A 14264-nucleotide genomic window follows, 5' to 3' on the forward strand; every position below is an offset into this window, starting at 1 on the left:
AGTCTTCCTCCAGACTCTGGCACCTTGATTTCCAAATGGCATGCAGAATTTGCTTTCATCCGAAAAAAGTATTTTTGACCCCTGAGCAACAGTCCAGTGCTGATTCTCTGTAGCCCAAAAGTGGCTTGACCTGGGGAATGCGGCACCTGTAGCCCATTTCCTGCACACGCCTGTGCACGGTGGCTCTGGATGTTTCTACTCCAGACTCAGTCCACTGCTTCCGCAGGTCCCCCAAGGTCTGGAATCGGTCCTTCTCCACAATCTTCCTCAGGGTCCGCTCACCTCTTCTCGTTGTGCAGTTTTTTTTTCCACACTTTTTCCTTCCCACAGACTTCCCACTGAGGTGCCTTGATACAGCACTCTGGGAACAGCCTATTCGTTCAGACATTTCTTTCTGTGTCTTACCCTCTCGCTTGAGGGTGTCAATGATGGCCTTCTGGACAGCAGTCAGGTCGGCAGTCTTACCCATGATTGTAGTTTTGAGTAATGAACCAGGCTGGGAGTTTTTAAAAGCCTCAGGAATCTTTTGCAGGTGTTTAGAGTTAATTAGTTGATTCAGATGATTAGGTTAATAGCTCGTTTAGAGAACCTTTTCATGATATGCACATTTTTTGAGATTTTTGGAATTTTGGGTTTCCATGAGCTGTATGCCAAAATCATCAGTATTAAAACAATAAAAGACCTGAAATATTTCAGTTGGTGTGCAATGAATCTAAAATATATGAAAGTTTAATTTTTATCATAACATTATGGAAAATAATCACATATGCTAATTTTTTGAGAATACCTGTATACATTTAAAGTAAGTTAGGGCTGTGGGATATTGAAAAATGCGATATGCAATCATTTACACAACAATACCTTGTTAAATAATACTATACGATATTCCTATTAGTGTAAAATGTATTTAAATTATATATTTTATTTAAATCTTTAAAAAACTTAGAATGACACCATTTATGTGTTTCACATTCTTCTGGTAAAAGAAAGCATCGCTACAACTTCTGAAAGAGACCCTTTTGAAAAAAAATTATCATAAAAAAATCAGAAATCTGATAATGTAATTTTAACATCAGTGGCACGTTTACATGCACGTTCTTAAGCCGATTATGCCTAATAAGCCGACAATGAGCATGGTCATGTAAACGCGGTAACCTGTTTTCTTTTTGTCGGAGTATGGTCATAAACGGCGTAAGCATAAACCGGTCGGGACAGGTAGTTTTTTGCCCCATACCCTGATTTTGCGCGGCATGTAAACGCATTAACCTGCTTTCTTTCGTCTTATTTAAGTGTGGATGTGTGATAGGCGACAAAAACGCAAACTTGAGCAGATTTAAATGCATCCAGACAGAGCGACATATGGACATATATCACAAACGCAGACTCTTTTAAGAAAATTGCAAAGATATGTTCTCTTCTCATGCAGCAGAAGTAGAAGAGGTTCAGTCAAAACGCTGCTTCTGTAACTGCATTAACATTTAAAAAACTCTCAAACAGTCAGATACAAACATTATTATTTTTGACGTCACTACAAGGAAATAACCCAGTATGTTAATAGTCTCCATCAACAGCAAGATGCTATCCTGTCAATATGGGCCAACATTTCTAAAGAATGCTTTCAGCACCTTGTTGAATCAATGCCACGAAGACTTAAGGCAGTTCTGAAGACAAAAGGAGGTCAAAAACAGTATTAGTATGTTGTTCCTAATAATCCTTTAGGCAAGTGTGTGTGTGTGTGTGTGTGTGTGTGTGTGTGTGTGTGTGTGTGTGTGTGTGTGTGTGTGTGTGTGTGTGTGTGTGTGTGTGTGGATAGATAGATAGATAGATAGATAGATAGATAGATAGATAGATAGATAGATAGATAGATAGATAGATAGATAGATAGATAGATAGATAGATAGATAGATATATAGATAGATAGATAGATAGATAGATAGAGAGAAATAAATTAAGAGACCACTTAACATTGATTTTTGTACTATTTATAATTATTTGTTATTTTTATATTGTTAAAAAATTGTTAAAATCTATGCCCTGCCCTCATTTACACTATACACTATCATATACACTAATATGCTCAAAAAGCTGCATTTATTTGATCAACATACAACAGTGAAAATTTTATTTATATTATTACAATTTAACATATTTGCATGTAATTTATTCCTATGATGTCAAAGCTACAATTGAAGCAATTTTCAGCATCATTAATCCAGAGACAGTCTTCAGTGTCTCATGATCCTTCAGAAATCATTCTGATTTGCTGCTCAAGAAATATGCTGCTGCTCATACATTTTATGTATCCTTGTTAAATAAAAGTATTACTTTATTTATTTTAAAATACTGACCCCAAACTTTTTAATGGAAGTGTAGATTGCTAAGAAACTGTGTTTGTACTGTTTATTTTCGATGGAGCAAACTCGGAGCATGGTTTCTTTCATTACTGATTATGGCATAAGCAATGGAAAAAGCCTGGAGTGGACTGTTTGCAGAATGCATTTAGTACCTTGGTGTCATTGAGCTGGGCCAATCCAGTGCAGGCGTTCGCCAACAGGAAATCACCGCTCAGAACGGCCATCTTGTTCCCAAAATGCATGTCTTTGAGGGGGCCGTCCGAGTTAGTCCACTCCTTCAGATTAACAATCCCACGATGCACCAGGAAGGCCGTGTGAATCAGCTCTGTGATTTCAGCCAAGTTCCGCTGACTGACAAACAGAGAGAGAGAGAGAGAGAGAGAGAGAGAGAGAGAGAGAGAGAGAGAGAGAGAGAGAGAGAGAGAGAGAGAGAGAGAGAGAGAGAGAGAGAGAGAGAGATATTAAGATTCAGAGAGGGAATTAGATCTATAAACATTTGAGATTCTATAGCACACTTTATACAGAGAGGTGATTTTATTCTGCAGAACAAATAACCAAGAGAGAGTCCTGGTGACCATAATGAACTTCACAAACTACCAACTTCCACTGATTATCAAACGAGCCAGATTATCACACAGACATTATAATCAAATGTTGATTTGGGTTCAGGACCATAATCAGTTTGAGCCATTGAGGTCTCAGCGATAACCACCTTCCAGACATGAGAGAGAGTGAGAGACGTTAGCGCTGATGACCACTTACCCCTCCTTCAGAGCTGGAGACATGGAAAGAAAAGAGGGTGAGAAAATGAAGGAAAAGCGTCTTTGATGAAGGGATTCTCTTCAGTTTGGCAGTATGAGAGGAGCACCGTGGCCGTTTCTGCTCAAACACACACACACGCTATTGCTTGGGTAATTACAATGCACTGCAATAATTCTTGTTGTCATTAAATGCTGATCATTAATGGACCATCTCCTGAGCTCAATCATCCCTATTGTGCAGAGCTCTCTCGTCCAGGCGTCCGCCGATCCCGGTTAGTTTCACTTCAGCTGACACGAGCGCATGAGTAAATGCTGATCTAAGATGTTGATGTGATTTACAATAGATAAGGATGACTGTGGAAACTCAAACATACTTTAAAGGGCACCTATTATACACCTTTTTTAAGTCTCAGGTGTCCCCAGAGTGTCTGTGAAGTTTCTGATCAAAATTCCTAACATCCTTTAAAGGGGTGGTAAAACACCCATAAATTAATTATTTCTATTTCTCTCTCTCTGTTTGAGTGTGCTGGTGAGTCTACACGCTGATATGTGCAAATATCCAATCATATGCACTAAAGTTAGGGGGTGTTTAGCCTCGTTTTAAAGCCTTGCCGGTTAAACATTTCATTTGCTTTTTAGATGCGCTGAGTGCGCACCTGTCAAAAACATGTGATTACTGGACTAAGTAGTCTTATTGCGCGAATACTGTCAAATACACACAAATTTAACGCAGTTGGTTATGTCTAAAGTTAAAGTAAAATCGCATGTCTATATATCACATGTGAGCAGGTCTTAGCAGTGCAGCCTAGTGATTGTGAACACAAAGGGACAGTTCACCTCTAAAATTATGTTAATAAAACAACAAAAGACAAAGAGAAAATCACTCACTGCTCTTGAATAAAGTAATAATACAGTAGCTTTTAATCAATGTATATTGAAGACTAGTTTTAATTTTAGCCTACATTGATTTATTCAATTTCATACTTAAATTATGCTGTACAGCTCTGAGCTGCCACTGTAAATCTTTATATTTATTTATTTTATATTATACGATATACTAGGAATGTGTATAATGTTTTTTAAGTAAGTTTAAGTAAGGTTTTTCTAGTCTTTTAAGTAAAATAAATATGGTATTACCAATAACTTTCTGTTCCTGCTGCCTAAGAAAAGAAGCAAAAAAAGAAGCAAAAAAAACGAACTGAACCAAAAAATGTGGTTAAAAACCAAGGCATGCATTGAACTGTGGACTAATTGTATTGTTGCATCTCTACTGTTTGAGCATAAACAACATCTGCAAAGTTACAATGTTCAAATTTTAAAGAAAAGGGAGATATTTGTTTTGGTTTTTTTAAATCAATTTCTAAGGACTACAGCAAACAGCCGGTAGGGAACTACAGGCTTTTCCTCCAGGGTTGGTGACATCACCAGCTCCAATATTTACATAAACCCCTCCTCCGAGAATATTAAATAAGGGGGTGACGCCATTTTTAATTGCTGTGGAACAGTAGGCTGGAGTGCCGTTGGCACTGAGCCAGAGACTGAGTGAGAGACTGACTGAGCACAGTGTCTTTTAATGTTTATTTTAGATTTCATACACTTCAAACTATATTACAAAATCACAAAAATGTCAGGAGAAGTGGATGATCTTAGGATAAATTTACCGGTCAACTAACACAATCATTTCCCTCACGTAATGTCACATAAGGTGAATTCAGGGTGATTGGGACACTTTTCCCAAGTAATCTCAATGCCAAAAAGTGTCCCAATAACCTTGAATTCACCCTATATCAGGAGAAGTGGATGATCTTGTGTTGTAAATCCAGCAGGCTCCAACTCCCTGTCAGTGTTAAAATCATTTAATGGCGGCGCCCCAGCCACAGCCCGTGATAACCAAGTATAGGATAACTTACCGATCAACTAACACATGTACTAGGTGGTTAGCGAATCAGAACACAGCTGGGCCAGCTAACCAATCTGAGCCCGTATTTTTGAGGGACCGCCTTCATAGAACCAGGAAAACATCAGACCGTTTTTACAAGGAGGAACAGAGAATAAAGGTAACATATATGAAAAATAATGGGTTTTTTTAAAAACAAAGCATGAACACGTTACAGTGCACCCCACAAACACAATCAAGCCTTTGAAAGAATGTTTTACCACCCCTTTAATATAACATTTTGAAAATGCCAATTTTGGGGGTTGAGAAATATGACTAGTTCTCCTTCATGTCACTGCTCACACTCAATGCTCTTGACTGAATTAGCTTTAATAAAAACACATTTCTTACTTGAATGCTACTGTTAAATGCTCTAGCGAGGAGATAAACTCTTTGCTCAAAAAAAGACTTGGTCTATGCTAATACTAGGGATGCACGATATTATCGGCCCAAATTCGAATCGGTCGATAAACACTTAAAATATACAAATCGCCATCGGATTCGGCAGATATGAAGAAATTATGCCAATATGATAACGTGTTGATATATGCGCCTGTAATAACTCACGTGTGCAAGGAGTGCTATAGCAATAAGATCATGTCAGCAGTGAGGTAATTCTTGAAGTGAAAACACAGCTAGAAGTTAGCAGCCATATCACCCTGTAGCCCAAGACTGGTTTCCCACTGAAGCTAAGCAGGGCCGAGCCTGGTCAGTACCTGGATGGGAGACCAACTGGGAAAACCAGGTAGCTGCTGGTAGAGGTGTTAGTGAGGCCAGCAGGGGGTGCTCACCCTGTGGTCTGTGTGGGTCCTAACGCCCCAGTATAGTGATGGGGACACTATACTGTCAAAGAGCACCTTCCTTCGGATGAGACGTTAAAACTAGGTCCTGACTCTCTGTGGTCGTTAAAAATCCCAGGATGTTCTTCGATAAAGAGTAGGGGTGTAACCCCGGCATCCTGGCCAAATTTGCCCACTGGCCTCTGTCCATCATGGCCTCCTAATCTTCCCCATATCCTGATTGGCTTCATCACTCGGTCTCCTCTCCACCAATCAGCTGGTGTGTGGTGAGCGTTCTGGCGCAATATGGCTGCCGTCGCATCATCCAAGTGGATGCTGCACACTGGTGGTGGTTGAGGAGATTCCCCCCTTCTATGTAAAGTGCTTTGAGTGCCTAGAAAAGCGCTATAAATGTAATGAATTATTATTATTATTATTATTAAAACAAGCAAATACATTGACTGTATGGTGATTTATATTGACAGTTTTTAAATGATGCCTTGAATTTGTGAATACACGTACAGAAGGACGAGACTATCAACAAACTAGCCCAAAACGAGCACAATCCTGCATACAGCCTCCACAGCAGCAGAAGCTCCTCCATGTCCGAGTGCCCGCTCACTAGAATGTTTTATATACGTGTGTGTAGTGGGGGCACTGTTGCTACAGTAATAAAATGAAAAGTAGACTACACAAATAAAGTTTTTCTGAATAAATAAATCAGTAATAATGTCATAGATCACAAGCATGAACATACTTTTTATATACGGTTTACTAATCTGTAATAAAGTTTTATAAAATGGATGATGAAAAATAATCTAAGGGGCTCTAAAATATTTGTAGATTTATTAATTTTTTTAAGCTAAAGACAGCATCAAATGATGTCATGCCACCCCCTCTCCATGTGCACAAACGTTAAATCCAAAAATGAAATATTTAGGGTGAAAAATCACTGATTTTATTAGTGTTATTTTAGGATTTTTTAATACTCTTATTATAAAAAGAAATGTATTAACATTAATTTATCTTAAGCAAGTATCCTTTTAGTAAGGAGACCTCAGAAATCTGAAACCAGAGTGATTTTTTTTTTTTTTTTTTTTGCTCAAAATGGTGTTGTTTCCAAACAAAGGGAAAAAATAAACCTATATTAGTATCGATATTGGCATCGGCAAGAGTGAATTAAAAAAATATCGGCATATTGGATATCTGCACAAATCTAATATCGTGCATTCCTAGCTAATACAGCAGTGTCCATCAACACTCATGTGACGTCACTTTGCCAGGAATCTGCAAACGACTTGTTCTGAGACACTGCTTATGATTTATAGGGATTCAAAAAAAGGAGTGGGTGGATTTTTACCAATATAGGGTGGTTGTGTAGACATACATGTATGTTCAAACACCATGTCAACGTTAATTTTGCATAATAGGTGCCCTTCAAACAAGCGTAATTGTATGCATCCAACATCTCAGGTCAAGAATTATAGAGTTTTGCTTGTCTTTTTTTATCAATTCGGATTCATACAATTAGCCCTACTTTTTTTTCAAAGAATATCCCGTTCACCTCTGAAATGCCTGTGATTATGGAAGTCAAATGTGCAGTGAATGGGATTTCAAGTTAGAAGGTGTGTTCTAGGTTTCTAGGGCTACACTCACACATGATACGGGTCTGTTCTTTAGATGACACTGAACAGGACAGATTGTATTAAAATTTACATTTTTATTAAAATGACAAAATTACATTAAATGAAAAATGAAGACTGAAAACCCAGTGTGAACAGCACAAAAAGCATTAAATGAGTAATTTTTAATTCAAATAAAAAATAAATAACATTTAAAAAAGCAATAAAATTATAAAATAATTATTAGTATAATGTAGACAGCCCGAACTCAATAAATGGGACATTTTAATTCTGATTTGTCACTGTAAAAAATATAAAAAACTACAAATGCAAAAATGATATTACATTCAAAATAAATAAATTCAAAATACAGTGTGAACAGTCTGAATTAATGTGTTTTATCCACATTATCATCCATAATCCGCTCACCATCATTGGCATGCTTCATTTCTATTAGGGTGGAAGACAATGAGTCCACAGAATGGCAATAATAAAATTTCGGCCCTTTTCCGCCTCCTTGCCCCCGTTCTTAATTGATGTGTAATTTCACCGCAGCCTCCACGGAACATCAGGTTCATAATGATTGACTCCATTTATTTAATTCAGATTAACATGCCAAGTTGGACTATTTTAATGCCACATTTAAAAAAATCATAGTCCCCTCTGTCTGCCAGTATTGAGTTGCTGATTTGATACCAATTGGTAATAGTGATGATATTTGTAAACAGCATTTTTTGAATGAACAGTTTTCCTTCCTGAAATGTTTTTTTTTTATATATACATAGTCTTTGTCTCCTTCATCCTTGGGCTGGCTGCGGTGTTTTGGCTGTGTGCAGACAGACGGAGTTGAATCGAAATCTAATTTTCCCCCAAATCTGCAGCTATGCCGTCTACGTTTTTTTGAAGTCAGTGGGAGGGGCAGCACAGGGAGTATAAATAGCCTCAGAACTCAGTTGCATAGCAACCGATGCCATGGCGCAGAGGGGTTCCGCCCCCTAACACGCCCCCTTTCTCTGCTTGCTCTATTTTCTCTGCCAATTTAACCCTGAAGCACAGTCAAGCGTGTGCCTGCAAGCTAACAGCAGATCACCTTAGAGGTCAGGATGTCAGTTGACCAAAAGCATCAGTAAACCCGTCACACAGTATCTCAGCAGATGATGTTTTAATGAAAGACCATTTTGCTTCTAAACTCGTTATGATTCGAGTTCACCTCTTGACACAACACATAAAATGGCATGTGTATGATATTAGTGATTGTACGATATCTTTATGAACTTTTTGAAGCGTCAAAGTCTCAGTCGCGTAGCTGTCTATAGATGGACAGAAAGCTCTCAGATTGTATTTCAACAAAAATATCTACATTTGTGTTTAGAAGATGAACGAACGTCTTGCGGGTTTGTAACGACATGAGGGACATGAGTAATTCATGACAGAAATTTAATTTTGGGGTGAAATAACCCTTTATATATGAGTATAAAGGCCTATTCAAATGTTTGGGGTCTGTAAGATTTTTAAACATTTTTGAAAGAAATATTTTATGCTAGCCGCATTTATTTGATCAAAAATACTGTAAAAACAGAAATATTTAGAAACATTATGAACATTTAAAATATTTGAATATATTTTAAAAATGAATTCCTGAATTTGCAGCAGTCATTACTCCCATGATCCTTTAAAGATCCTTACGTTTTGGAAATTTAATTTCCAGTTTATATCTTGATCTTTCCATCAAGCATTTTTATTTGGAATCCCAAAATTTGCATGTTAATGGAAACCCAGCTAGTGACTAAACAAGTAGTGTTTTGCATACGACAGAACAAGAAACGAGCTTCCGGGAAGCCATAATGTCTAATGTCCAAGCAAACATTTAGTGACTACAGTGCTTATATGCAGTTTTCGGGCAAAGCCAAAGTCTGCTGAATGTCACATTCTAGTTCCACAACATAACTTTAAAAGAAATGCCGGGCAATCATTCACACAGATGTCTCTCTCAGCTAGATGCACTAGTGCACGTATGCGATCACACACACACCCACTAACCATGAGCATTTGTGTCAAAAGACAACACGCACACTTACCATCCACCTGACACGCACACACAACCACACAACACTGTGTGTGTGAGAGAGAAAGTGACTTGAAGGGACATTTTACAAATGCTGCATGTCAAGGAGGAGGAGAGCAGCACAGCAATTCATCCATCACCACCATCAAACACACCTCTAACCAGGAACGAGAGAGCGAAAGGTGTCATCGGAGGAGGGAGAGAAGGGGGAGAAGTTGAAAGGAAAGAGAGATGACCGACAAAGAAAAAGAACAAAGCAGAAAGAGGGAAGAGAAAAAGCTCTAAGTACATGTGTGAGAGAAAGAGGTAACTAGCACAGCCATGTTTATTCTTTACTCACCCTCATTTCATTTCAAACCATGTATCTTCAATTTTTCTGCTAAACGCAAAAGGAGAATTTGGTAACACTTTACAATAAGGTTCATAACTACATTAGTTAAAGGTGCACTATGTAGTATTTTTGAGTAAAATATCAAAAAAAAAAAAAAAAAAAAAAAAAAAAAAAAAAAAACACCAGGCCTGTGTTATACATTTTGTTCAGTTGAGTTCTTACAATATCCCAAATGTTTCCAACTATTTGTAAATTGTGAGAAAATTGTTCTTTTAACCAAGGAGCCAGGACATCTGAGGGAGTTGTCTGTAAATTGGGTCATATCTGCATTACCCCTGGTTTCCGGTCTTATTAGTCAGAAACGCTTTACTCTTAGAAGTGTGCAGCAAATATCACAGCAGCCGCCGAGCAAACGCACAGAGTAACGTCATAACATCATCATAACGTCAGTCCTGCTCTGCTTCACACTACAGTAATGTTAATAATCACATTAATGAACATGATTTCTGCCAATGATGAGTCCTATCCCGATTCTTTTCTACCGGCTGTGGGGTGAACACCACATGTCCCAAGATTCTGCGCTCAAACCATAGACTGTAAAAAAATATGGACGTAGTGTCCGTGACATCACCCATAGGATTCCGATAAGCCGTTCTGATGCTTAAAGTGGGGTGAGCTGGGCGTCGCCATCTTGCAAGCGAGTCATCGCGTGTCACTCCCAGATAAAAGAAATTGGGCAAAAAGGCGGGATGTGGGCGGAGCTTAGGTGACGCAATGACTATAGACGGAGGATAAATGGCTATCCACCTGTCACTCAAAGTAACCACGCCCTTAATTATGCAGGCTTTATGTAGCGTAAATGAATGAGTTGTCATGAAGGTCAAAATTAGCCGTATAGGCCAAAACCACAATTTGTTCCAGGCTGTAAACATGTTTTTTTTCTGCTGCAAAGTTGGGAACTTGAACATGGGGCTCAATAAGATTCTGCTCCCTTCTGGAGCCTGTCCCTAGTGGCCAGTCGATTAATTGCTGTTTACATTACTTCCGTATTGGCTTCAAGAGAGACCGCGTAAGGTTGCCACTTGGCTCAAACCTGCCGTAGTCAAACTACGCCTTTGTTTTGAATAGGCGCCCTCTAGCGGACGGAAAGTTACCTAGTGTAGATTTAACATGCACTAATAACGAACTGCATTTAATAATCTTTGTTAAAGGGTAAGTTCACACAAAAATGAAAATTTTGTCATTAATTACTTACCCTCATGTCGTTCAACACCCATAAGACCTCCATTCATCTTCAGAACACAAATTAAGATATTTTTGTTGAAATCTGATGGCTCAGAAAGGCCTTCATTGGCAGCAATGACATTTCCTCTCTCAAGACCCATAAAAGGTACTAAAGACGTCATTAAAAAGCCCATCTCACTACAGTGGTTCTGCAATAAATGTATGAAGCGACAAGGAAAGTTTTTGTGCACAAAATTCTTGTGCTCCACGGAGGAATGAAGCTACACAGAAGTAAATAATGCCATTTTTGTTGGGTGAACGTTCTCTTTTAATTTGTGTATTTGTGGGTTCACCAAAGTCACTTGACCCTTTTTTAACACAGACACACACTCAACGGGTCAGCCCATAGTCTTACAAGTCTCAGGGCAGCTACATCATCTTGTTTCCATGACACCCACCTACCAGCTGTGGAACTATGAGGTCACTTCCTGTTTGGAGGAAAACATGGGGTTGTAGAAGCTTGAGAACGAGAGGGGAACATTTTTTAAGAGTGTAGCGATTAGTGCCTATCCCTCCTCTCACTTATTTGACACTCTCTTTCCCCGCTCGGTGAGAGAGAAAGAGTTCATTCAGGCAGCTTACACACACATACACATACACACATGCTGCCAAATACAACAGCCGTTTCTGGTAACTCCCTGGCACTGCAGCCAAAGGACTCGCACACACACACCAGCCTGTTTAGAGCAAGAGTCCTTCAGAGGCGCAGCGGTGGAAGTGGTTGCACGAGTGTGTGCGCTGTATGTGTGTTAATTTCGTGTCCTCAACTGGACATAATTTACCCTGCACACTTTCATATCCTGTTTCCGATGATCTGTCTATTACACACACACATGCAACAACGTGGTTACCATTTTCCAATAAACCTTGTTCTCTCTGAATTCAATCCTCTGTTTTTAAAACAAATGTCATCTTTTTTTCTCTTTCACTTCTGGAAAGAGAAAACGGCTACATTTCTAATTGGCCTCAGGTGAAATGCGAACCTCATCCTCGTCTCAGAAATTAAATCTTCAGAAGCCTGTAGCTTTCTAGATGTCCAAAAGAAAAACTTCTCTGATGCCCAGATACCAGTCACGAATACATTGTGTTTTTTTAAATTATTATTAACCTCTCCACCTTTCACACCAACGAACACACACAAGCGACCACTTATACACTGACATCAAATACTTTTAGGAAGTTGACATGTCCTGCAGGGTGACATTCTACACTCCTAAAACTGACATGCTATAGCATATCTAAAACTGCTGTAGACGGCAGTCTGTAAGACTAAATAATTGGGGTATGATATTAAAACGTCTATAGAGCTACAACATTGAAAACCACAACCCTTGCATTGCGGCTTGAAGATCCTTCATCAGGGTGTGGATTTCAGCAGACAAACTTTATTTAAAGAGTTGAAGACAACTTTAACAAACAGTGTCCACTGTAATATAATACCCACAAGTGTGTTAGATTTGTTCCAGCGCTGCAAAAGCTTCTCCACAGTATAGCAAAGTTGATAACTACATATTTTTTGATGTTTTATACAACATTTTCTTATTCTTTTCAATGACCTTTTTTGACTTTGAAAGGCTGCATGGAATATTTGTACTTTTTAAAATGCATTTGTCACAACACCAGACAAAGCCTGACATGAAATAAAAGTCATCGAAGTCAACAGTTTAATTAGTTTTATATTGTATATCATATTTGAGACATCTGGCTTTTATATGATTATATGATATAGTGAGAATATGGAGCTTGCACTCAAGAAGGACAAAAAATACCATAACATTATTCCAATTCCTAGGCCCAAACAAAGCAAAACTATGCAAATTGATGCAGATGTTGTTATTTACAGGGCCGAAAATAAAAATTAAATTCTAATAGCTTGAAATGTGAATCAATGGTCTCACTTTCTGTGCATGTGTCTGTGTGCATAATAGCAATCATCTCTCACTAACGGCCAAAGCTAGAAGCAGTTATGATCCCCATGGCCCTGAGGGAGAAAGGTAACTTTACCTGGGGTAGATGCCGCTGATCATACTGTCATGAATCGGGTCGCTGGTACTGGGACTTGGACCGGCAGCTTTGGACATTAGCAGCACCACAAGTCCTCGCATCTGTAGATTATTCCGGCTGTCGAACACAAATCCTCTGTGTGAAAAAACAAAACAAAACATAAGATTATATATCACATAACATAAAAAATATATATAATAATATTTTTTATGATCAATCTCGTTCAGAAACCCAATGAAACTGACACAGAGTGAATGAAACAGACTCATCCTTAACAGAGGTACGCTAGCCGACCCAAGTTTGACCAGTAAAAGTGTGTTTTCTATTTTAATATATTTTAAAATAAAATGTATTCCTGTGATGGTAATGCTGAATTTAGCATCATTATTCCAGTCTTCAGTGTCACATGATCCTTCAGAAATCCTTCTATGCACATCAAATTGTTCAAAACAGTTGTAATGGGGTTTTTTTGTGTTGGGGAAAACCATGATTTTTCTTCAGGATGCTTTGCTTGATGAATGCAAAATTCAAAAGAACACCATTAATATGAACATTATAAATGTCTTTATTGCCACTTTTGATCAATTTAAAGGGTTAGTTCCCCCAAAAATGAAATTTATGTCATTAATGACTCACCCTAATGACGATGCACACCTGTAAGACCTCCACCGTTCATCTTCGAAACATTTCGGAAAAAGATTAGAATAGTTATGAATCAGCGTATTGATTCATGATTCGGATCGCCAATGTCACATGATTTCAGCAGTTTGACACGCGGTTTGAATCTTGAATCAATACACTGATTCACAACAGTTCTAATCTTTATTTGAGGATTGAAAACAAACCCGGAAGAGAAGACAATGCTGAATAAAGTCTTTGTTTTTGTTATTTTTGGACCAAAATGTATTTTCGATGCTTCAAGAGATTCTAATTAACTAATTTATGTCACAGACGGACTACTTTGATTTTGTTTGTATTACCTTTCTGGACGTGGACAGTATAGTGTGCATACACTTTCATTAAAGGAACAGAAAAGCTCTCGGACTAAATATAAGATATCTTAAACTGTGTTCCGAAGATGAACGGAGGTCTCACGGGTGTGGAACGACATTAGGGGGAATCATTAAT

The 14264-nt window shown here is 38.3% G+C and overlaps 1 protein-coding gene across 1 annotated transcript in view; it reads right to left on the bottom strand.

The window, feature by feature from the left end:
- pdss2 (prenyl (decaprenyl) diphosphate synthase, subunit 2) overlaps positions 1–14264 on the bottom strand; it is a 47942-nt gene that overhangs the window by 16334 nt on the left and 17344 nt on the right. The window contains exons 2-3 of the mRNA XM_067420981.1: positions 13137–13271; positions 2507–2705 (exon numbers count right to left, since the gene is read on the bottom strand). Of these exons, the coding sequence (XP_067277082.1) occupies positions 2507–2705; positions 13137–13271 (334 nt within the window). The remainder of the gene's footprint in view (positions 1–2506; positions 2706–13136; positions 13272–14264) is intronic.

Source organism: Pseudorasbora parva, chromosome 17 (genome assembly GCF_024679245.1).
Source record: "Pseudorasbora parva isolate DD20220531a chromosome 17, ASM2467924v1, whole genome shotgun sequence".
NCBI lineage: Eukaryota > Metazoa > Chordata > Actinopteri > Cypriniformes > Gobionidae > Pseudorasbora > Pseudorasbora parva.